Below are 26,445 nucleotides of genomic sequence, written 5' to 3' on the forward strand. Positions count from 1 at the left end.
GGTGTTGGTGGTTTACCTAAAACCCGTTGTAATCTAGGAGTGTGTTTAGTTTTTAAGGTGAGCTAGTGTAAAAACCTTGGTGAGATTAGTGGAACCCCAAGGGTGGTTGAGACCTTGGAAGAGTGGAGTAGGTGTGTGTGTGTGGAGACACTGAACCACTATAAATTGTCTTGTGCCTTATTTATTTATTCTTGCTATATCTCGTGGCTTGCAATCTCAAGCTTGCGTATATATAGTTATAAAATCTTAATTTGTTTAAAATTAAATAACAAGAATTTAAAGAAAATAATTTATATATTCTTAGAGAAAATAAATAATCAATAATATTTATTAAAAAGAGAAAAAATTTAAGCACTCGATTCACCCCCACTTGAGTGGCCATGCTGGGACCAACACCAGAGACCTTCAAATCTCTTGAGAGAGTGTAACTCTGGATATTCTGCTAGGAAGGTCTTCCTGGCTCTTTGTGGCTTTTCTTCTTCATTTTATTCATCTTTTCGCCTCCCTTTTTTGGAAATGGGCCTTTGTTTCAACATGGGCCTCAACCCATTCCCCATCATAAGGATTTTAAATGGATTGAAGGCTCTAAGATGTTTTTGAGTTTTTGTTTTTCTTAAAAAAAAATAAATAAACTTAACCAAAAAGGGAGAAAGACTAAATTTTTTGTCAAACCATGACTCCATATATTTGTTCTACAGCATTAGATTATGAAGCTTGAGACATGGAACTGGGCCATTTCAGAGTGGAAGAACAATAAGAACATTTGTTCCAAGTCTGAAACAGAATACATTATGCTTACACCACACCACACCACACGACACGACACCACACTATACTCTTATTTCATACCACACCTCCATTGAAGAAGACTTGATTAATTTTCATCTGTCTTTTCTCAGCTCTTCTTGCAGACATCTCCTTCACAGCTCCACCCCTCTTTTGGGCCATTCTTTGTTGCTTCATCCTGCTTTAGACCACACTTTGGGTGCAGATCAAAGTCACACTGCTTGCAGAAAAAGGACCAGGCATGCCCTATCTCCCTGCACCCATTGCAGATGAAAGCCGAGCGGCGAGTCAGAGTAAGCTCGTGTTCCGGATGCAGTTCCGTTTTCACCTTCTCAGGCCACCCCTTTGTCATTTCCTCCAGCTTCTGCTCCTGCTGCTTTAAGTGGTCTTCCGTGAAGGGATATGCATCGGCACCATGGACTTGTAGGAGCTGCTTGGCCTGTGTGGTGAGTGTTCGGCCACTGGGGCCGATGGCTACCACAGCTGGGATTCCCCTGATCTTGAACCTGCGCTGGAGGAATGCCTTCCTGTCATCACCAAAGGGGAGAGCCAGCCACGGCATGCCTGAGAAGAATTCATCAAAAGCAGGTTGGTTGCGATCGCTTGAGATGAAAATTACTTCAAATCCACCGTCTTTCGCTTTGATCTCATGGTAGATTTCGATGAACTTGGGGAGAAAGGCACGGCAGGGCGGACACCACTCGGCAGAGAAATAGAGGAGAATGTTCTTCCCAACAAGTTCAGACACCGGGACCTAAACAACAAAGAATCAACGCAACTTCTCCATTCTACCATTCTTAACAAAGGAATTGATAGAAAGCTAATAGAGAAAACTACCAGACTCATACCTTGGAACCACTTTTTTCAATCACAAAATCTGTGTCACCTGAAACCAAGATGGATTCCAGAGTCTGCGCTTCAAGTCTCGCCTTCTCAATCTCGGCAAGCTCAGCCACCTTCTCCGGTGAAAAAGGGTAGGCTTCAACCCCATGTTCTTCAACAAGTTCTGCCACATTTGGATGTAGAGTCTTCCCATCTGGACCGATTATGGTCAGTGTGGGAAGGGCTCTAAGCTCAAAGTATCGAGCCAGTTTTTCACAACTTTTGTCCTTGAAAGGCAAAGCCAGCCATGGCATAGCATCAAAACTTTGTTTGAAAGATTCTTCTTCTTCATCATCCAACCATACTAATACAACTTCAAAATTCTCCCCCTTGTCCTTGATTTTTCTGTAGACCTCCACAAGTTTTGTGGTAAATTCAGTGCATCCTCTATGATCGTCCACCACGAAATACAGGCCAATCACCTTCCCTTCGAGCTCTGAAACTGGGATCTGATAGCAAACAAATACACCTAAGTTCTTAATCAATGATCTTTGAACATATCAAACCTTTATCCCTCACATAAATTCTATCTCCCTAGTTATTCCTGAAAAGAGATAAAACAAAAACCAAATCAAGACTAATTCTACCAACAAATAGTCGGTACCTCAGTTCCAGTGTTTGATATCACAAAATCACGAGAACTTGAAATCAAGATGGACCTCAAAGTTTGTTGCTTCTTGGCAGCTTCTTCTTCCTCTCTCAAATCATGGATCCTTTCAGGTGTAAATGGATAGGCCTCTGAGCCAAAATCCCTTATGATACTAACCCCTTTATCAGTTGAAACCTTGCCATTGCTATCGATGATCACAAGACAAGGAATTCCCCTAACTTTGAACAAATCCTTGAGGCGCTTTATTGACCCGGAATCAGAAAATGGAATGGACAACCATGGCATCTTGGCGAAGTACTGATCAAATGCTTCATTAGCTCTATCAGAGGAAATGAACACAACTTCAAAGTCACCTTTGGATGAGAGCTCTTCGTAGACTTCCACCAGTTTAGGGGTGAATCCGCGGCATGGACCACACCATGAACCAGAGAAATATAAACCCACAGTCTTCCCTACCAAATTACTGATCTTAACCTGAAAAAAAGGGATCCAATTCAGATCCGCACAAATATAAAATTTTTTTGGAGGAGAAAACCCAGAATTAATTTCCCGGGAAACTCAGGATTATAAAAGTGTCAAAACAGTTCATTCCAGATGGTCATAAAAAGAAAAGCACAAAAATCATATTACTCATTTAGAAACCCACAATCTTCCCTGCCAAATTACTGATTTTAACCTAAAAAGAAAAATCGAATTCAAATACACACAATTATTAAGGCATTTGAAGGGCATAACCGAGAATTAATTTCCCGGAAAACTGAATATATTGTTTTGAGTGTCAAACAGTTCATTCCATATGGGTCATGAAAAGAAAACACAGAAATCAAATTACTGATTTACAAATCCACAAACTTTCCTACCAAGTTACTGATTTTAACCAAAAAAAGGGATCAAACTCAAATCCAGAAGCCCAAAATATTATTTTGCCAGAAAATTGAATATTACAAGCCTCAAACAGTTCATTCCATATGGGTCATGAAAAAGAAAAACACAGAAATCAAATGACTGATTTTAACCTAAACAAGAAGGATCAAATATTCAAACTTACACAAATATAAAGCATTTGAAGGGCAAAACCCAGAATTATGTTCCCGGAAAACTGACGATTATAAGCGTCAATAACAGTTCATTTCTAAGGGTCACAAAGATCGCAACGAATCCGGCGAGAATAGTTTAGGGAGAGTTGGGAGTTCATCTGGGTTATTCACCTGATCGCCATTGTTGCGGATGAGGAAGTCTCGTTCTTCGGAGGAAAGAAGCGATTCGAGATTGTGAGCTTCACTGTCAGTGGTGCTAGCCATGGCTTTGTTCTTCGCAGATTCTGGTTTCTCTTGGTTCTTCGTTTTCGATCAAATTAATGCCAACTTGGTGTCCTTGTTATCGCATAGCATTAGTTATATGTATATTTATATTTGTTGGAGCAATCTACGATCAAAGACTTGGGGAGCAAGACATGGCGATAACCTGGGCGCCACCGACTTTATCACACTCACTCCTCCCCCTCGTCCTTCGACAACGCGACACCAGTCACGCGTGTAACGAAAATTCAATGAAGTGGCAACGAGTTTGTCCCAAAGTCCTAATATTAAGTTTGTCGTGATTAGTCAGCACCTATGTGAAAGTGAATTTTAAAAGTGACGAAGGTTAGTAATATTATTATCATACTCTTATATATGATACGGGGAGTAATTGTGTATCAAATTGAATCCTAAAGTTTAAATTTCATTTTCTAAACAAAGGAAGGTTAAGTGACACGTTTAGTAGTACCAAATGGTAATACTTCTTTAGTGGTACCCAATTCTTATTCCAATATGTGTAATGTGACATCACTATATGCTTTATCCATTTTAATTCTCTACTGAGCTTTCACACGGTTCTTCCCTAAATACTTAAGGGCTAATTAAGGCTTTCTTAGAATCTTAATGGCTAAGGCTTCAAACTTGTAGTTGTTACGATGGACTTCAATAATTTAGTATGACCTTCACCTACCCTATTTCTTAGCCTTATCTCCTCATTCAGCTTTTCATTTTATTTAATTTATTTTTATGTTCCACCGCGTAGAATGGTAGGTACGAGATTAAAGAAGGCTGACATTATTGAATATATATATATATATATATAATAAGATTACAAATTTGCCCTCGTTATAAAAAACTTTTTATTTAAAATAACTTCTTTTGCGAGGGGTGAGAATTTTTTTTTAATATTTGAAGATTTTAGACATTAAAGTTAATTTTAAATTAATTAAAATTAGACCCAAAAAAGAGCAATTTGACAATAACTGAAAAAATTATGTACTTGAAAGAGTTTATAAAGAAATAAGGTCTAAGTATATTTTTTTAAAATTGCTCAAATAAACCCTTCCCACTTAGTTAAGGATGTTGGAATTTTTCTTATTGCGGGCTAAGGTTAATTGTAGATTTTTTTTAGTTTTTAATAAATTTGGGTTTTATGATATAATTAGAGTTTTATTATATAATTGTGTTTAGCCTATATTATTTGTGATCTTTTAGGAATAGTCCAACTTCCTTATATTATGCCATAAAGGTTGGCAGTGGTGTGGGATTAAAACTTATATTGGGTCTTAATGAGTGGCTTAATATAATTGTTATATAATAGGCTAGATCTCTTCAATTTTCCTCAGTCTTTTGAGTTCTATCTATTGAGACCTACCATCAGGTTGTGAGGTGAAAGAGAAAGATTATGAACAATTTTCTTGATTCAGAGATGCTATATTGTCTACAGGCGCGCAACATAGCATTTGCTCGCCAGTGAGGGAGGCACGGGCCCCACAACTTGAAAAATTACACTTACCCCCCATAATTTTGAAAAATTTCACTTATATCCCAATAAAAATTATACTTAAGCGCATAAAAATTACACTTAAGTTCTTAAGAAATTTTCAGGTATTACATCCACCCCTCCTTAAAGAAATTTTAGCCTCAAAATTTGCAGATAATTGATCAAATAACTAAGGGAGAATAAAGCTCATTACCACATTTTCAAATAATCCTATCTAAACCAAACATTACCATTGGCTTCTTCCTCAAGTGGATAGCTACTACCCCTAACTGCTAATAGTATCATGTCCTTAACATCTTGATCGCATATCATCTTTAACCTTAACAAGTATCTTAGTTCGTATTCAGTACATGTCCAATGCTTACAAAGTATGACGTGCCTTTCTCAAAATCCACAATTATTTCTTTATTCACAATAAATCTTTAGTATAATTCTGAGAAGAGCTATAAAAATTCTATATTTTATTTCTATTTCTTCGAAAGACTGAGGATATTTTCTCTTAATTGTATCCTTTAGCTCTCATGTCGCTTCCTCCTCTATGTGATTTCTCTACTGAATCTTTACCAAAGGAATTACTTTATTCCTTAAACTTGGTCGCAACGATCCAAGATTTATTTAGGTGACTCCGATTAGGTCAAATTATCTTTTAACTCAATCATTTCCACCCAAATTTAGTTGTGAACCTCGGGTTCCGACTCGAGATTATACTCATCGGTGTGTCATGAAGCTTGATTATCTCTCTTATGTATTATTCTGCAAACTTTTGTGTCGAGTTATTCATTAGGCAAGTGATTTTTTGATTTCATGAGTCGGTCCATTACGACCCAACTTGCATCATTATTCATCCGATTCTTTGAAAATCCCGTCACGAAGTCCATTTGTGACATGTTCCCATTTCCATTTAGGGATCTCTACGAGCCGTATCAGCCTATTTTTTTTTTTGCTCGATCTTCACCTTCTGGCATGTATCACATCGTGTCACCCTTCTAGCCACATTAGCCTTTATCCCCGGCTACTATTAGATCTTTCAAAGATCTTGATACATCTTCGTGGCTCCTGGATGCACTGTATACTGAGTCTTATGGGCCTCATCTAGAATCCTTTGCCTCAATTCTAAAAGGTTAAGCATGTATACCCTACCCCGAAATGTAAGAACCCATATTTTCATAAGGTTACCACGTAATTTAAATAAATTTAGAGTACCGAAAAATTAGCTTGATAGTAGTTATAAGTACCAAATCGACTGTAGGGAGTGCCTTAGAGGTGAGATATCTAAGGAAAATGATACGGATTTGAGGAGCATTTCGAGACAGGATTTATAACATCGAAAAAAATTGGATCAGGAACGATTTTCGGTACAACTAAAATGCAGTTGCGATTCAGGTTGAAAAACTGAAATATTATAGGAGAGTTTCGAGAAGTCAACGAAATCTTGAGGGGTTCATATTCGGCATGTAAAGTAACCATTCAGTGGTTTTCAAGAAGAAACGAAAGGGTTTGGGGTCAAAACAAAGATTCAGGCTTAAGTGTAGTTTTTTGAAATTGTCGAAAGGAGGTCTAAATGACATTTTTTCAGAATTTTCGGGGGTCAAATGGATGTTTTAGGACTTGAGCGTCTTAAGTACAATTATGGAACGTTAAAGGGCAAAGTGAAATGGGTTAAAATGAGAAAGCCAAAAGTTAGAGGGGCCAAAATATAATTAAGCAAAAGTGTGGCCAATGGGAATCTGACCAGCACATGGCCGGTCGACGATGGCCGATTTGGACCGCGGGGTTGCACGAGGGATGGTTGGGGGAGGCTTTTTGATAAAGCAAGTGGCCGACAACGGCCACTTGGCCGAAAAATGGAAAAAAACCGACCGAATAGTTGGCCGATTTTGTCGCTTCTGCAAGTTGTATTTTAGGTCGGCTAGGGTCGATTCCTGGCTGCATTCTCACCCTGCAATTAAAACACAATAAAACTTTTATATTTTTTTCTTTATTTTGGTAAGAGGTTTATACTCGTCAGTGTACAAGTGCAGTTGTAGTCCAAATTTAAATTTGTATTTTCTAAATAGGTCTAGGTCGTCAACTGAGAGATTTATTTATAACAAAGGAAAAAGAATGTCACATACATACACACGCAATTGGATGAATTGGTAACAAGATTTTTTTATGGATTTTTAGATAACGGATACTAGGAAATAAAACAAAGCAGAAATTGAAATAAACACTGAATGTGAAAATATGAAATTAGATAGCACTTGAGTTAAGGCAATTTCAACACCAACCTCATGATTCTCAATTTTTAGCAGAAAAGATTAATAACATTAATTTAATTTCAGATATGAGCGTTTGTTATTAAATGTAATTAGAGATGATGATAGTTCTAGTTTAAGTAATCCCCATACATGATATGCTGGATTCTAGTTTAAGCAACTACCATAAATTCGATTGCAATTAATACACAAAACAACTAAATTAATCATCCGGGTTTGGGTATGATATTTTTTAAGTGATTATCACTAAGGAGTTTATATGATTTGATAAAATGATTGAAACAATATCTTTAGGCAATAAATGGATATTTCATTTTTCATTTTCAATAATATATACTTTATTTTTATTTTTAAAATGGAGAAGACATGAAAATATTTTTCATCATAAAAAATGAAAATTTTCATGATCAAAGTATTTTTCATAAAAAAATATTCAACATGATGATTTTCATCAATAAGAAAACATAAAATTTTTCATCATCAAAATAATATGAAAAAGAAAATAATTTTGACACATTTTATATAACAATTCATTTGGTTTCAAAATAACTTTTCTTTGATTTCATAATATTGTTTTCCAGAATAAAATATTTTCTACAAAGGATTTTATATTGAAAGAATATTTAAGATTTTTATCCTTTGGCATTATTGGAATATATAAAGGTTTTGAAAGGACATCTAGGCATCATCAAAATTATTTTAAATATTTTACAAATTAATCTCACTAATTATTTTTGAATTCCAAAGATGTTTTTCATTAAATCAAAACAATAACCACCCCATAAGAAAAAAATAAACTCAAAGCAAGTCAAGCAATAAAAGCACTAGAAACTACAAGAGGGGCTCGGGACAAGAAGATTGATAGATAGAGAGAAGGGAGAGAGCAATAACTGAGTGGCCTCATTCCCTTACTCATGTCTTGGTCCACTTCCTTGCTACCTTAAGCCTTATACACCTCTCTTGGGAACGAGACTCTACAACTCGTCATCCTTAGAAGCCTCTCTTGACATGACCAATAGACCTTTTCGGTGCTACTCATAGGTTACTTGGCTACATAAGAACATCCCGTGAACCATCTAGGCCTGGGAGCCTTTCTCCAATACCTTCTTAGCGGTGGTTAAAGAATCCTCCAAGATTCCTCAAAGATGCCTCTGAGATTTACGCCTAAAAATGTAGGTATCATGTCATGTGTTAACCTTCTTCTCTACTATAAATAAAAAGAGCCATCTTCTCACTCTGGTATACCTACTCTGATATTGAACTCTCTCATAGCGCTCTAGCATTCTCAACAGAGTAACTTAGGCATCAAAGGCTTTGCGCGGGGATACTCATCTGTGCCCCTAACCGGCTTCTATATTGGCAAGTCTCTCAGTCATTTGGAACCCAATCAGTCATTTTCAACCCAATCGATCATTTTGAACTCATTTGGTCATCTTGAACCCATTAGATCATTTGAAGGTCTCAAGTTCACTTGCACCCAAATTTGGAGATTTCAAGATCATTTGCACCCAAACTTGGAGGTCCCAATATCATTTGGACCCATATTTGGAGGTCTTTGGATCACTTACACCTAGACTTGGAAGTCTTTGGATTGCTTGATACCTTGATAACACCTTGAGCCTATCGAACCTCACGCGTCCTACTCCCATGTGGAAAGTTTATTGTTGTAGTCAAGCAACAATAATGGCGTGGAGCATGGGAAATGATACTTTGCATGAACCTCGGCATCTCTCAGAAAGCTTGAACACTCTCATCATATTATCTTAAGAGTATTTTGTACTTAGTGAAAGGGACAATTGGAGGAGCTGACTTGAAAGTCATTGGATTTGGAGGTTTTCAGGTGACGAATACTAGGCTACTTGTTGCTCCGCCAATTTCCAAAGATTTGGGATCTTACGTATCCCATTGTCATTTTTTAGGCTTTTCAATCGAGTTCCCACAAATAAGACCAATTGTTATTCTTTAGAACTTAACAAATTTGAAAAGCCAATCAAAGGGCATAGGGTATTCTCCATGCAAATCCTCTAAAATTTAACCCAAACTCCTTGAAAATCAAAAGAATTTGCAAAGAATTCTGTGTATTATTTTTCGCATACTTGGAGTCGTCACCTCCATTTATAGAGGTGGGAGATGATAAGTGGCAGAGTTTTCAGCCATCTTGAGATTATCTTTTGCAACTTTCAAGGAAAAGATTATAGAGGTAAAGGCTTGCACGTTCGCCTTAGGAATACCCTACAAGGGAGATCTCCCAGGAGATGGGTTTATGGACTCAAGTCAAAGGAGTCTCCCAGAGACCTTCGAGTCTCTCGAGGGAGTGTAACTCTAGGTATTCTGCTAGGAGAGTCTTCCTGATCCTTTATCGCTTTCCTTCTTCATTTTATTCATTTTTTTGGGCGTCTTTTTTGAAAAAGGGCCTTTGTTTCAACATGGGACTCACCCATTCCCTATCATAAGGATTTTAAGTGGATTGAGGGCTCTAAGATGGAGTTTTTGTTTTTCTTAAAAAAAAAATAAACCTAACCAAAAAGGGACAAAGACTAAAAATTCTGTCAAACCATGACTCCATAGATTTGTTCTACAGCATTAGATTATGAAGCTTGAGACATGGAACTGGGCCATTTCACAGTGCAAGAACAATAAGAACATTTGTTCCCAAGTCTGAAACAGAGTACATAATGCTTACACCACACCACACCACACTATACTCTTATTTCATACCACACCTTCAATAAACAGAGTACATAATGCTTACACCACACCACACCACACTATACTCTTATTTCATACCACACTTCCATTGAAGAAGACTTGATTAATTTTCATCTAACTTTTCTCAGCTCTTCTTGCAGACATCTCCTTCACAGCTCCACCCCTCTTTTGGGCCATTCTTTGTTGCTTCATCCTGCTTTAGAGCACACTTTGGGTGCAGATCAAAGTCACACTGCTTGCAGAGAAAGGACCAGGCATGCCCTATCTCCCTGCACCCATTGCAGATGAAAGCCGAGCGGCGAGTCAGAGTGAGCTCGTGTTCCGGATGCAGTTCCGTTTTCACCTTCTCAGGCCACCCCTTTGACATTTCCTCCAGCTTCTGCTCCTGCTTCTGCTCCTGCTTCTTTAAGTGGTCTTCCGTGAAGGGATATGCATCGGCACCATGGACTTGTAGGAGCTGCTTGGCCTGTGTGGTGAGTGTTCGGCCACTGGGGCCGATGGCTACCACAGCCGGGATTCCCCCGATCTTGAACCTGCGCTGGAGGAATGCCTTCCTGTCATCGCCAAAGGGGAGAGCCAGCCACGGCATGCCTGAGAAGAATTCATCAAAAGCAGGTTGGTTGCGATCGCTTGAGATGAAAATTACTTCAAATCCACCGTCTTTCGCTTTGATCTCATGGTAGATTTCGATGAACTTGGGGAGAAAGGCACGGCAGGGCGGACACCACTCGGCAGAGAAATAGAGGAGAATGTTCTTCCCAACAAGTTCAGACACCGGGACCTAAACAACAAAGAATCAACGCAACTTCTTTTTCTACCATTCTTAACAAAGGAATTGATAGAAAGCTAATAGAGAAAACTACCAGACTCATACCTTGGAACCACTTTTTTCAATCACAAAATCTGTGTCACCTGAAACCAAGATGGATTCCAGAGTCTGCGCTTCAAGTCTCGCCTTCTCAATCTCGGCAAGCTCAGCCACCTTCTCCGGTGAAAAAGGGTAGGCTTCAACCCCATGTTCTTCAACAAGTTCTGCCACATTTGGATGTAGAGTCTTCCCATCTGGACCGATTATGGTCAGTGTGGGAAGGGCTCTAAGCTCAAAGTATCGAGCCAGTTTTTCACAGCTTTTGTCCTTGAAAGGCAAAGCCAGCCATGGCATAGCATCAAAACTTTGTTTGAAAGATTCTTCTTCTTCATCATCCAACCATACTAATACAACTTCAAAATTCTCCCCCTTATCCTTGATTTTTCTGTAGACCTCCACAAGTTTTGTGGTAAATTCAGTGCATCGTCTATGATCGTCCACCACGAAATACAGGCCAATCACCTTCCCTTCGAGCTCTGAAACTGGGATCTGATAGCAAACAAATACACCTAAGTTCTTAATCAATGATCTTTGAACATATCAAGCCTTTATCCCTCACATAAATTCTATCTCCCTAGTTATTCCTATAGTTATTCCTGAAAAGAGATAAAACAAAAACCAAATCAAGACTAATTCTACCAACAAATAGTCGGTACCTCAGTTCCAGTGTTTGATATCACAAAATCACGAGAACTTGAAATCAAGATGGACCTCAAAGTTTGTTGCTTCTTGGCAGCTTCTTCTTCCTCTCTCAAATCATGGATCCTTTCAGGTGTAAATGGATAGGCCTCTGAGCCAAAATCCCTGATGATACTAACCCCTTTATCAGTTGAAACCTTGCCATTGCTATCGATGATCACAAGACAAGGAATTCCCCTAACTTTGAACAAATCCTTGAGGCGCTTTATTGACCCGGAATCAGAAAATGGAATGGACAACCATGGCATCTTGGCGAAGTACTGATCAAATGCTTCATTAGCTCTATCAGAGGAGATGAACACGACTTCAAAGTCACCTTTGGATGAGAGCTCTTCGTAGACTTCCACCAGTTTAGGGGTGAATCCGCGGCATGGACCACACCATGAACCAGAGAAATATAAACCCACAGTCTTCCCTACCAAATTACTGATCGTAACCTGAAAAGAAGGGGATCGAATTCAGATCCGCACAAATATAAAGCTTTTTTTGGAGGAGAAAACCCAGAATTTTTTTCCCGGGAAACTCAGGATTATAAAAGTGTCAAAACAGTTCATTCCAGATGGTCATAAAAAGAAAAGCACAAAAATCATATTACTCATTTAGAAACCCACAATCTTCCCTGCCAAATTACTGATTTTAACCTAAAAAGAAAAATCGAATTCAAATACACACAACTATAAGGCATTTGAAGGGCATAACCGAGAATTAATTTCCCGGAAAACTGAATATATTGTTTCGAGTGTCAAACGGTTCATTCCATATGGGTCATGAAAAGAAAACACAGAAATCAAATACTGATTTATAAATCCACAAACTTTCCTACCAAGTTACTGATTTTAACCAAAAAAAGGGATCAAGCTCAAATCCACAAGCCCAAAATATTATATAGCCAGAAAATTGAATGTTACAAGCCTCAAACAGTTCATTCCATATGGGTTATGGAAAAGAAAAACACAGAAATCAAATGACTCATTTTAACCTAAACAAGAAGGATCAAATATTCAAACCTACACAAATATAAAGCATTTGAAGGGCAAAACCCAGAATTATGTTCCCGGAAAACTGACGATTATAAGCGTCAATAACAGTTCATTTCTAAGGGTCGCAAAGATCGCAACGACTCAGGCGAGAATAGATTAAGGAGAGTTGGAGCTCATCTGGGTTATTCACCTGATCGCCATTGTTGCGGACGAGGAAGTCTCTTTCTTCGGAGGAAAGAAGCGATTCGAGATTGTGAGCTTCACTGTCAGTGGTGCTAGCCATGGCTTTGTTCTTCGCAGATTCTGGTTTCTCTTGGTTCTTCGTTTTCGATCAAATTAATGCCAACTTGATGTCCTTGTTATCGCATAGCATTAGTTAGTTATATGTATATTTGTTGGTGCAATCTACTATCAAAGACTTGGAGAGCAAGACAGGGCGATGACTTGGGCGTCAACGCGAACCGACCTTATCACACTCACTCCTGCCCCTCGTCCTTCGACAACGCGACACCAGTCACCTTATATGTATATATGACGACGAGTTTGTCCCAAAGTCCTAATATTAAGTTTGTCGCGATTAGTCAGCACTTATGTGTAAGTGAATTTTAAAAGTGACGAGGTTAGTAACATTATTATCATATATTATATAATTTTGTTAAGAATTATTCAGTCTTATATATGATACGGGAGGAGTAATTGAGTATCAACTTTGAATCCTAAAGTTTAAATTTCATTTGCTAAACAAAGGAAGGTTAAGTGACAAGACACGTTTAGTAGTACCAATGTGGAATGTGATAATACTTTTTTAGGATACCCTATTCTTAATGCAATGTGGAATGTGACTTCACTATATGCTTTATCCATTTTAATTCTCTTCTAAGCTTTCACACGGACATACATAATTCACCTTCTTCCCTAAATACTTAATTTCTTTTTTTTTTTAAACTTTCTTAAGAAACTTAAGGGTTAAGGTTTCAAACTTTACTTGTTATGATGGACTTCAATAATTTAGTATAACTTTTAAATAGAGTTGGCAATGGTTCGGTTTGATTTCGATTTTTGCTAAAATCATAACCAAATCAAACTTAAAATAGTAAAACCAAAATCAAACCATTAACTCATTAGTTTTAAAAATTAAAAACCATAACCAAATCATTCGATTTCGATTTTAATTATGATTTTTTTTAATTTGATCCATACCAACAAATAAAGACAAACGCTTACAAATAACATTTATTAAAACTTGTTGATCTGCATGCACTACATTATGCCTTTCACAGTTGTCACAACTAACAATAACATTATGCAAACATATATCTAACTATTAGGTGAAAATCCCAATATTAACCCCATGCTTTTGGCTTCAAATTTACAATGCCTCCTAAATTGTAATAATTTAATTTATTTATACATCTAAGTGACAAACACAAACACAAACACACCCACAATATATATTAATATTTGATCAAAAATTCGACTCAAGCGCGGAGGGAGGAAATAGAAAGTTCGACCTTCCAATTCATTGCAGTAAGGGAAAAAAGAACTAAAACAGATGAGTAAAGAAAGAAATATCAAACACAAACACATTTTTAAACATTATAGATTTACATAAAAATATAAAATGGAAGTTAGATTTAGATTTAGGCATTTGCGCATCAATCAAATCAAAATAATAAATCAAGTCAGAAACCTTAATTTGTGAGTTGCCAAGAGAGAGAGAGAGGAGACCTTACTATTGGCGTACAAAGATAAATTGTATAAGGCAATTCAAGTGTGATGCTTAGAAAATGAAGGTCCAAGACTCCCGGATCGCTTGGTCGACGCTTTTTGTGTTTCAATTATTGCTCTCAAAACTATATTTGTATTACCGAGAAAACGAGGAAGGGCAAGATAGGTAGCGAGCAAGAGCTAGGGCGAGCAACAAAACAGATCGAGAAAGAAGAAGAGATGGAGAAGGGTTTGCTGCTGTTTGCAGGAAGGGGCGGAGCGAGAGCAAGAGAGAGCCAGCAAGGGCGAGGGAGAGCAAGATTGCAAGAGAGAGACAGAAAGCGAGGGAGAGCGTAAGCGGACGAGCAAGAGAGAGGAGGTAGAGAGCGAGAGGCAACGAGGGTGAGATAGAGCGAGAGCGAGGTCAAGAGAGGAAGGAGAATAGAAGGGTTTGAAAGTGGGCTGGGTTGGGGTGGGTTCGCAAGTGGGCTGGGTTGGGCTGGGTTTGGGACTAGGTTTTGCAGCCGTCCCTCTAATATATAATGTTTATATTATATATTTATATATTCGGTTCGATTTGATTTGGTTTGGTTTGATTACCCACACAACGGTTCGATTTTGGTTTGATTTTAGTAAAAATCATAATTTCAAACCATATTCATTGAAATAGTGTTCAGTTTTTTCCGAAACCAAACAATTACCCAATCAAACGATATTTAACCGCGTTGTTCGATTCGGTTTCAGCTCGATTCTCCATGATTTTGGTTGCAATTGTCATTCCTACTTTTAAGGGTGTGTTTGATGGTATAAAAAATATTTTATTTAAAAAATTAAATTTCATATTTATTGTTTGACATATTATATTTTTTATAAAATTAAATTTTATATTATAATTATTAAAACATCATTTAGCCTATTTTTCATAAAAAAATTTATCTAATGAAATGATTTTTATTTTTGATATAAATTAAAAAATATTTTTTTAACTAAATATTATCACACATATTCTAAGTTCTTCCCTATATGCTTAATTTTTTTTAAAAACCTTTCTAAGAATCTTAAGGGCTAAGGCTTCAAATTTGTACTTGTTTGGATGGACTTCAATAATTTAGTATGAGCTTTCACCTACCCTATGTCTTAGCCTTATCTCCTCGTTCAGACTTTTATTTTATTTTATTTTTATATTTGTGGTACTCATCCAACTATTTCCCAAAGTTGACAACTAAATACGAAGTAACTTTGTATTTTACGTTCCACCACGTAGAATGGTAGGTACGAGATTAAAGAAGGCTGGCATTGTTATATATATATATATATATTAAGATTACAAATTTGCCCTCGTTATAAAAAACTTTTTATTTAAAATAATTTCTTTTACGAGGGGTGAGAATTTTTTTAATATTTGAAGATTTTAGATCTTAAAGTTAATTTTAAATTAATTAAAATTAGACCCAAAAAAGAGCAATTTGACAATAACTGAAAAAATTATGTACTTAAAGAGTTTATAAAGAAATAAGGTCTAAGTATAATGTTTTAAAATTGCTCAAATAAACTCTTCCCACTTAGTTAAGGATGTTGGAAATTTTCTTATTGTGGGCTAAGGTTAATTGTAGATATTTTTTTAGTTTTTAATAAATTAGGGTTTTATGATATAATTAGAGTTTTATTATATAATTGTGTTTAGCCTATATTATTTGTGATCTTTTAGGAATAGTCCAACTCACTTATATTATGCGATAAGGGTTGGCAGTGGTGTGGGATTAAAACTTATATTGGGTCTTAATGAGTGGCTTAATATAATTGATATATAATAGACTAGATCTCTTCAATTTTCCTCAGTCTTTTGAGTTCTATCCATTGAGACCTACCATCAGGTTGTGAGGTGAAAGAGAAAGATTAATTTGAACAATTTTCTTGATTCAGAGATGTTGTATTATCTATTAGCGGGAAACATAGCGTTTGCCCGCCAATGAGGGGGGCACGAGCCCTATGTGCACGGGGCTTGCACGCCCCTAATTGGCGGGGAAATGCTATGTTGCCCGCTAGTGAGCAATATAGCATTGTTGTTTCTTGATTAGTAGAGTTTGTGAATTACTCTCATATTATTCCTAATCATGGCTCCAACACGTATGAATCCAAAATTTTGAAAATATTCTATATTTGTATATAATTTTGTATATTGATTTAACATGTGGTATTAGAGTAAGGCACACATGAATATAGAATCCTAATATTTGATTTTTATTTTTGTGATTGAATATTTGTTTAGTGATGCTCATTGGCTTTTCCAATTTCAATTACATATAAAATTCAAGATTTTGAATACTTCTTTCGATCATTTTTTCATGGATTCTCATTAAATTTTGAAGCTTTTGCCTTCTTTGTTGGATTCTCATTAAATTTCTTTATTTGTCTCTTTTTGGGGATTTTGTATCAAATAGAGATTTTATGGAACGATTGCATATATATATATATATAGTACCTAAAATTTTTGTTTTATTTGTTTCTAATAGTTCATCTGTTAACCTTCCTAATAAAACTCAAACAAGTCTAATTTCTTGTTGCTTGTCCATCAATCTTTCCAATAAGCTTATTGGAAGTAATTTGTTTGTTGCAGATCTAGGAATTGAGAAAATTCAAGGTTGTATTGAAAATGTTGATATTTGGAATTTTCTCTTCCTTTCTTGTTGTTTGTCCTATTCCACATTAATTTTTTTTTTTCTGAGCGCATATTTAAGGCAATTATTTTTTGAGTATGCAATGATAGAAGTATTTAGCTTTTTTGCTCATAATCTACATTTTACCTAGTGCTATGCATAACTAGTGCTTAGTTAACGAGAACATCATCATGTTTGCATATGAAGTGAGGACACGAAAATGTTAGTAATGTGCCATAATACTAGATTTAGATGACATTGATTAGGGAACAAAACAATGACATACTTATTTGTTTCAAACAATTGGCCGGCACACCCTTGATTTGGCTGTTTAAACATTGGTTCTAGCGAACCTCGATTTTTCGGCCAAACTTCAAATCATCTTCAAATCAATATGAAAACTCACCAAATTCTTCAGAAATAATCTCCACAATTTGAAGAACAAAAGCCCCTTATAAAAAACCCTCGATTTTTCTCAAAACATTTGGATTACACGACTTAATTTTGAAGAAACCCTCAGCCCAACCTCAACTATTTATAGTCATTTCTGACCGTCTCTCCGGCCAATCTCGGCCTTGCCTTGCATCGCAAGACCTACCCTTGGCCATGATGGCCCTATCCCTACTTTTTGATCAACCATTTGACGTCGATGCTGGCGGCCGCATTGTGGCTGTTGGACATGGCAATGTTCACACTGCTTTTCTTACACTTTGGTCCCCTCATTTTGATTTATTACATGTTGGCCCTTAACCTCAAACCCTCATGTTAATTTCTAGAATTTTGCCTTGTTCCCACAACTTGGAAAATTACACTTATCCCCCATAATTTTGGAAAATTTTACTTATATCCCAATAAAAATTACACTTAAACGCATAAAAATTACACTTAAGTCCTCAAGAAATTTTCGGGTATTGCATCCACCCCTCCTTAAAGAAATTTTGGCCTCAAAATTTGTAGATAATTGATCAAATAACTAAGGGAGAACAAAGCTCATTACCTCATTTTCAAATAATCCTATCTAAACTAAACATTACCATTGGCTTCTTCCTCAAGTCGATAGATACTACCCCCAACTACTAATAGTATCATGTCCTAAACATCTTGATCGCATATCATCTTTAACCTTAACAAGTATCTTAGTTTGTATTCAGTACATGTCCAATGCTTACAAAGCATGACGTGCCTTTCTCAAAATCCACACAAAATCCACAATTATTTCTTTATTCACAATAAATCTTTAGTACAATTCTGAGAAGAGCTATAAAAATTCTATATTTTATTTCCATTTCTTCGAAAGACTAAGGATATTTTCTCTTAATTGTATCCTCTAGCTCTCATGTCGTTTCCTCCTCTATGTGATTTCTCTACTGAATCTTTACCAAAGGAATTACTTTATTCTTTAAACTTGGTCGCAACGATCCAAGATTTATTCAGGTGACTCCGATTAGGTTAAATTATCTTTTAACTCAATTGTTTCCACCCAAATTTCGTTGTGAACCTCGGGTTCCGACCCGAGATTATACTCACCGGTGTGTCATGAAGCTTGATTATCTCTCTTATGTATTATTCTGCAAACTTTTGTGCCAAGTTATTCATTAGGCAAGGGATGTTTTGATTTCATAAGTCAGTCCATTACGACCCAACTTGCATCATTATTCATCCGATTCTTTGAAAATCCCGTCACGAAGTCCATTTGTGACATGTTCCCATTTCCTTTTAGGGATCTCTACGAGTTGTATCAGCCTCATTTTTTTTTTTTTTTTTATGCTCGATCTTCACCTTCTGGCATGTATCACACTATGTCACCCTTCTAGCCACATTAGCCTTCATCCCCGCCACCAGTAGATCTTTCGAAGATTTTGATACATCTTCGTAGCTCCCGGGTGCACTGTATACTGAGTCCTATGGGCCTCATCTAGAATCCTTTGCCTTAATTCTAAGAGGTTAGGCATGTATACCCTACCCCGAAATGTAAGAACCCATATTTTCATAAGGTTACCACGTAATTTAAATAAGTTTAGAGTACCAAAAAATTGGCTTGATAGCAGTTATAAGTACCAAATCGACTGCAGGGAGTGCCTTAGAGCTGAAATATCTAAGGAAAATGATACGAATTTGAGGAGCATTTTGAGGCAGGATTTATGGCATCGAAAAAAATTGAATCAGGAACGATTTTCGGTACAGCTAAAATATAGTTGCAATTCAGGTTGAAAAACTGAAATATTATAGGAGAGTTCCGAGAAGTCAACGAAATCTTGAGGGGTTCATATTCGGCATGTAAATCAACCATTCAGTGGTTTCAAGAAGAAACGAAAGAGTTTGGGGTCAAAACAAAGATTCGGGACTAAGTGTAGTTTTTTGAAATTATCGGAGGAAGGTCTAAATGACATTTTTTCAGAATCTTTGGGGGTCAAATGGATGTTTTAGGACTTGAGCATCTTAAGTACAATTATGGAACGTTAAGGGGCAAAGTGAAATAGGTTAAAATGAGAAAGCCAAAAGTTAGAGGGGTCAAAATGCAATTAAGCAAAAGTGTGGCCAATGGGAATCCGACCAGCACATGGCCGGTCGGCGATGGCTGATTTGGACCATGGGGTTGCACGAGGGATGGTCGGGGGAGGCTTTTTGATAAAGGAAGTGGCTGACAACGGCTACTAGGTTAGCCGAAAAATGGAAAAAAATCGACTGGATAGTTGGCCGATTTTGTCGCTCCTGCAGGTTGCATTTTTGGTTAGCTAGGGTCAATTCCTGGCTGCACTCTCACCCTGCAATTAAAATATAATAAAATTTTTATATTTTTTTCTTTATTTTGGTGAGAGGTTTATACTCGTTAGTGTACGAGTGTAGTTGTAGTCCAAATTTAAATTTGTATTTTTTGGATATAGGTCGTCTACTGAGAGATTTATTTATGATAAAAGAAAAATAATATCACATACACACACGCATTTGGATGAATTGGCAACAAGATTTTTTAATGGATTTTCAGATAACGAATACTAGAAAATAAAGCAAAGCAGAAATTGAAATAAACACTAAATGTGAGAATATGAAATTGGATAGCACTTGAGTTAAGACAATTTCAACACCAACCCCCTGATTCCCAATTTTTAGTAGAAAAGATTAGCAACATTAATTTAATTTCAGATACGAGGGTTTGTTATTATGTGCAATTAGAGATGATGATAGTTCTAGTTTAAGCAATCCCCATACTGATATTTTATTCTTAGTAAAATGGTTTTGATAATGACTATATTTAAGGATAGTCGACTATGCTGTTTCGATCTGTCGACTATTTTTCAGTCTGTCGACTATCATGTAAGGATAGTCGACTATGGCTTTTCATCTGTCGACTATTTTTGTTCATAAAATTTAAAAATCCCTTCACATTTTTGCAATAGTCGACTATGCATATGTATCTGTCGACTATGGAATTTTTGTGTTATAAGATAGTCGACTATGCATTTTTTCTGTCGACTATATTTTGTTTTATTTGTAAAAATAGTCAACTATGCATTTTCTTCTGTCGACTATATCTTTTACAGAAAGCTTCCAACGACTAGTTTTTCAACTTCAACGGTCACAAACGGCTACATTTCTCTTCAATCTTTTGGGAAGCCTATAAATACAAGTCGTGGATGATCAAGAGAAGACTAATAGACGGGAACGAGTTGATCTAAAGAGTTAAAATCATTTTTACTCGAAGCTTACAATCTTTGCGCTTTCACTGTTGTATTTTCTATCCAAGGCTTTGTTGTTCTATCATTGTAAATTTATTATTAAGCCTTGTTTTCATTGTGAGAGAACTTGTAACTAAGAGTGTTAACTCTTAGCTTCTCTCTTTCATTTATATCGTTCTTATTTTCCTAGCTTTGTGCTAGAAGACTTGCTCATTGAAGCAAGTGGTTGTAATTCCTAGCTAGGTGCTAGAGGGCTTGCTTGTATAAGCAAGAGGTTGTAATTCCTAGTCTTGGACTAGAGGACCTACTTGGTTTAAGTAGGGGGTTTTAGTGGATTATAACACCCTATATTTTCGTGAAATTGCCACGTATTATAAGTGAGTTAAAATACCGAAAAATATGTTTGAAATGGCAACAAGTGACCGAATCAGTCGCAGGGAGTGCCCTAGAGCTTAGATACCTAAGGACAAAGGTATAATTTTAACGAGCGTCTCGAGGTGAGACTTATTGCACTGAAAGAAATCAAATCAGAAATGGTTTTCGGTTAAGCTAAGTTATAACCTAAAAATACCGAATGATGGTAAGGGGCTTCCGAAAAATCATATATATTGAGTAATTTTGAGTTAATAATTCTGGGATTTTAAGTATCTCAATAAATTTGATGTTTGAGAGTATAATTCTAATTAGAGAAATTATCCAAATGAAAGAATGATGAAATTATGAGCTTAGGTGGTGAAATGTTAAAGTTGAAAACTTGAAATATGGGCCAAAGTGTTATTTGAAAGAAGTTTAGGGTTTTAGCTTGGATTTCAAAAAATGGATTAATTCTAGTTTTGGATTTCAAAAGCCACTCAATTATGGCTTTGAGTCTTTGGAGTCCATGGCTAAGATTGTGATAAGTGGCATAACACCATTGGTTGAAGGATTCTATAAATAGGCACCTTGAGTTGCTCTCAAACCATTCCAAACAAATTTGAAGAGTGAAGCACTCTAAGAGGAGAAGCTTACTCTAGAGAGAGAGAAGGAGGTTCGGCAAGAAGGCGGGAAGAAAGCGGCGAAGAAGCGGCGGAGAACGAGCCTCGTCGGAGTTGCGGGTCTTCGCCGGAATTCGCCAAAATCAGTCAGCAAAAAAGCGAGGTAAGTCCGATTTTTTTTTTGATAATCTTGTAGAGGGGGAAGAGAGCGTCGCGTAGGTTCAAACGGGGGTCGAATCGGAGTTAAAACGAGGGAGATATGACCGAAATACCAAACCGACACGTTGTTGTTCGGAATCTGGTGTCTGCGCGTGAGTTCCACGCGCCGGATAATGGCTGCGCGTAGGGGCGTGTGTCTATCCTTCTTTGGGACGTGAGGGCGCGTAAGAGGTCATTTTTACATGAAATTTTCCAGTTATGCCCCTAATTTAATACCCTTCAACTCTGTGTAAAAATATTTGAGGTTAGATTTACCAAAACACATATTTTCTGCAGAAACCTAGGCCGTTTGCTGTAAAATTATATCGTCGAAGAGATAACTCAACAAGGTGAGACTCCGTGAGACTCCTATGCTCCAAATCCTATTTTTTTATTCTCTTATGGGAGACTTCTATTGCATGAGACGTGTTTCGTGAGGTTCTTACACATAAACGCTTGTTATTCTCTTACGTGAAATCATGATGCATATACGAAATGTATTTTTCTGAAAATTATATGCTATTGGCTTTTTAACTGTTGCATTTATAAAATTCGTGTGGCCATACTGTTGTACCTATCTATTGTTGGCCGAGGGCAAAAGTCGGATATCCCCCGAGAGGCGCTATGCGTGCGCCATCGAGAAAGCTCTCGTGGGGAAGACCGTGAGCTTAAGGAACAACGGATGTGGTGCCTGCATGAGTGCTATGAAGTCGGGCCAAAGTGACATGGTTAGGGACCTCCTGAGAGGCGCTATGCGTGCGCCATTGAGAAAGCTCTCGTTGGAGAAGGCTAACGTGTTCACGAGGCACTTCGGAGTAGTTCTCGTTGTTTTTCTCATATATTTTATACCTGATCATGCATCGATATAAACTGTTTTTGGAGTTTCTCACTAGAAGATTCATCTTCTAATTGGACTATGTCCTTGGAATATTCAAACGTTCCAGGTTCGACGAGCGGCTCTAAAGGAAAGGAGGTAGCTGAAGAATAAGTTTAATTTGCTGTTTATAGCATGTTTAGAATATTTTCATTTATATGCGAACCTATGTATGTCTTGGATATGTTTAAGACGTTCAGTTATATCTTGCGAGAGATAATGTCTATGTAATTCATTTTGTAAACGTCTTGAACAATTTTATGATAAATAAAGTATTATGGTTGTGAACCATATCAGGTTCGATCTATCTTCCGCATTCAAGATTTTAACGCATGTCTTAACTATTCGATTATTGGGTTTGTTAAGCTGAGAAGGTGTAAATTTGGATTTTTGGGATATTGTGTGATGTATGACAGCTATTTTTATATGAAAAATTTTTATATTCCTGAAATCCTAAGTTATAACACGCTCAAGAAATTTGGGGTGTTACATGGATGGTTTGAAAAATCCTTAGTGAGGAGCTAAGGTAGTGGATTAGGCTTAGGTTAAGCCGAACCACTATAAATCCTTTGTGTTCTTCTCTTGTGCTTGTAGTTTTATTTCATTTATTATTTCAAGCAATTCAATAATCCTCACTTGCATCGAATTTTCCATCAAAATGATTTCAAAGTTCTATCAAAGATTTTTAAAATATCCAATTCACCCCCCCTCTTGGTGTGTGCCATAGAACCTATTGTTCTAACAATCATGATATGCTGGATTCTAGTTTAAACAACTACCATAAATTCGATTGCAATTAATACACAAAATAACTAAATTAATCATTCGGGTTTGGGTATGATATTTTTCAAGAGATTACCACTAAGGATTTTATATGATTTGATAAAATGATTGAAACAATATCTTTAGGCAATAAATGGATATTTCATTTTTCATTTTCAATAATATATACTTTATTTTTATTTTTAAAATGGAGAAGACATGAAAATATTTTTCATCATAAAAAATGAAAATTTTCATGATCAAAGTATTTTTCATAAAAAAATATTCAACATGATGATTTTCATCAATAAGAAAACATAAAATTTTTCATCATCAAAATAATATGAAAAAGAAAATAATTTTGACACATTTTATATAACAATTCATTTGGTTTCAAAATAACTTTTCTTTGATTTCATAATATTGTTTTCCAGAATAAAATATTTTCTACAAAGGATTTTATATTGAAAGAATATTTAGGATTTTTATCCTTTGGCATTATTGGAATATATAAAGGTTTTGAAAGGACATCTAGGCATCATCAAAATTATTTTAAATATTTTACAAATTAATCTCACTAATTATTTTCGAATTCCAAAGATGTTTTTCATTATCAAAATCAAAACAATAACCACCCCACAAGAAAAAAATAAACTCAAAGCAAGTCAAGCAATAAAAGCACTAGAAACTATAAGAGGGGCTCGGGACAAGAAGATTGATAGATGAAGAGAAGGGAGAGAGCAATAACTGAGTGGCCTCATTCCCTTACTCATGTCTTGGTCCATTTCCTTGCTATCTTAAGCCTTATACACCTCTCTTGGGAACGGGACTCTACAACTCGCCATCCTTGGAAGCCTCTCTTGACATGACCAAGAGACCTTTTCAGTGCTACTCATAGGTTACTTGGCTACATAAGAACATCCCGTGAACCATCTAGGCCTAGGAGCCTTTCTCCAATACCTTCTTAGCGGTGGTTAAAGAATCCTCCAAGATTCCTCAAACATGCCTCTGAGATTTATGTCTAAAAACGTAGGTAGCATGTCATGTGTCAACCTTCTTCTCCACTATAAATAAAAAGAGCCATCTTCTCACTCTGGTATACCTACTCTGATATTGAACTCTCTCATTGCGCTCTAGCATTCTCAAGAGAGTAACTTAGGCGTCAGAGGCTTTGCGCGGGGATACTCACCTATGCCCTTAACCGGCTTCTATCTTGGCAAGTCTCTTAGTCATTTGGAACCCAATCAGTCATTTTCAACCCAATCAATCATTTTGAACTCATTTCGTCATCTTGAACAGATTAGATCATTTGAAGGTCTCAAGATCACCCAAACTTGGAGATTTCAAGATCATTTGCACCCAAACTTAGAGGTCCCAATATCATTTGGACCCAGATTTGGAGGTCTTTGGATCACTTACACCTAGACTTGGAAGTCTTTGGATTGCTTGATACCTAGATAACACCTTGAGCCTATCCAACCTCACGCGTCCTACTCCCATGTTGAAAGTTTATTGTTGTAGTCAAGCAAAAGTAATGGCGTGGAGCATGGGAAATGATACTTTGCATGAACCTTGGCATCTCTCAGAAAGCTTGAACACTCTCATCATATTATCTTCAGAGTATTTTGTACTTAGTGAAAAGGACAATTGGAGGAGCTTACTTGAAAGTCATTGGATTTGGAGGTTTTCAGGAGACGAATACTAGGCTACTTGTTGCTCCGCCAGTTTCCAAAGATTTGGGATCCTACGTATCCCATTGTCATTTTTTAGGCTTTTCAATCGAGTTCCCACAAATAAGACCAATTGTTATTCTTTAGATATAATAATAAATTTAAATGTCAAGAAATTGTCTCCAAGGCGTCAAAAATTTGAAAAGCCAATCAAAGGACATAGGGTATTCTCCGCGCAAATCCTCTAAAACTTAACCCAAACTCCTTGAAAATCAAAAGAATTTGCAAAGAATTCTGTGTATTATTTTTCGCATACTTGGAGGAGTCACCTCCATTTATAGAGGTGGTAGATGATAAGTGGCAGAGTTTTCAGCCATCTTGAGATTATCTTTGCAACTTTCAAGGAAAAGATTATAGAGGTAAAGGCTTGCACGTTCGCCTTAGGAATACCCTACAAGGGAGATCTCCCAGGAGATGGGTTTATGGACTCAAGTCAAAGGAGTCTCCCAGAGACCTTCGAGTCTCTCGAGGGAGTGTAACTCTAGGTATTCTGCTAGGAGAGTCTTCCTGATCCTTTATCGCTTTCCTTCTTCATTTTATTCATTTTTTTGGGCCTCTTTTTTGAAAAAGGGCCTTTGTTTCAACATGGGACTCACCCATTCCCTATCATAAGGATTTTAAGTGGATTGAGGGCTCTAAGATGGAGTTTTTGTTTTTCTTAAAAAAAAATAAACCTAACCAAAAAGGGACAAAGACTAAAAATTCTGTTAAACCATGACTCCATAGATTTGTTCTACAGCATTAGATTATGAAGCTTGAGAGATGGAACTGGGCCATTTCACAGTGGAAGAACAATAAGAACATTTGTTCCCAAGTCTGAAACAGAATACATAATGCTTACACCACACCACACCACACTATACTCTTATTTCATACCACACCTCCATTGAAGAAGACTTGATTAATTTTCATCTAACTTTTCACAGCTCTTCTTGCAGACATCTCCTTCACAGCTCCACCCCTCTTTCGGGCCATTCTTTGTTGCTTCATCCTGCATTAGAGCACACTTTGGGTGCAGATCAAAGTCACACTGCTTGCAGAGAAAGGACCAGGTGTAATACCCGAGAATGATTTGAGGTCATAAATAATATTTGATGAAGGGCATAAATGGACTTTGTGGAAAATAAGACTATAGGGTACACTAACGCAACTTTGGACGATCGAATTAGTCAGAGGGAATACCCTGGACCCTAGATAGCCAAGGAAAATGGTATAGTATCGACAAGTAATACGAGTTATGATTTTAGGCATCAAAAGAAGTTGGATCGGGAA

General features: G+C 36.7%; 1 protein-coding gene and 1 long non-coding RNA gene across 8 annotated transcripts in view; one reads left to right on the forward strand and one right to left on the reverse strand.

The window, feature by feature from the left end:
* Nucleotides 1-655: 655 nt before the first annotated feature.
* Nucleotides 656-26,445, reverse strand: part of LOC127809653 (probable nucleoredoxin 1) — a 31,029-nt gene continuing 5,239 nt past the window's right edge. Inside the window, exons 1-4 of one of the 7 annotated variants that reach the window (XM_052348629.1) lie at nucleotides 3,487-3,784; nucleotides 2,273-2,752; nucleotides 1,635-2,117; nucleotides 656-1,540 (exon numbers count right to left, since the gene is read on the reverse strand). In XM_052348629.1, coding sequence (XP_052204589.1) covers nucleotides 896-1,540; nucleotides 1,635-2,117; nucleotides 2,273-2,752; nucleotides 3,487-3,579 — 1,701 coding nt within the window. In that variant the 5' untranslated portion in view covers nucleotides 3,580-3,784 and the 3' untranslated portion in view covers nucleotides 656-895. Of the gene's footprint in view, nucleotides 1,541-1,634; nucleotides 2,118-2,272; nucleotides 2,753-3,326; nucleotides 3,460-3,486; nucleotides 3,785-9,935; nucleotides 10,829-10,921; nucleotides 11,405-11,571; nucleotides 12,052-12,784; nucleotides 13,080-26,445 lie in introns of those variants that run through there. The other 6 variants (XM_052348630.1, XM_052348626.1, XM_052348628.1 and 3 more) reach the window with 6 other exon arrangements.
* Nucleotides 21,620-22,892, forward strand: LOC127809655 (uncharacterized). Its single transcript, XR_008025188.1, has 3 exons — nucleotides 21,620-21,772; nucleotides 22,105-22,157; nucleotides 22,752-22,892. It is a non-coding gene; the product is annotated as an uncharacterized LOC127809655 (long non-coding RNA).

Source organism: Diospyros lotus, chromosome 9 (genome assembly GCF_014633365.1).
Source record: "Diospyros lotus cultivar Yz01 chromosome 9, ASM1463336v1, whole genome shotgun sequence".
Lineage (NCBI taxonomy): Eukaryota > Viridiplantae > Streptophyta > Magnoliopsida > Ericales > Ebenaceae > Diospyros > Diospyros lotus.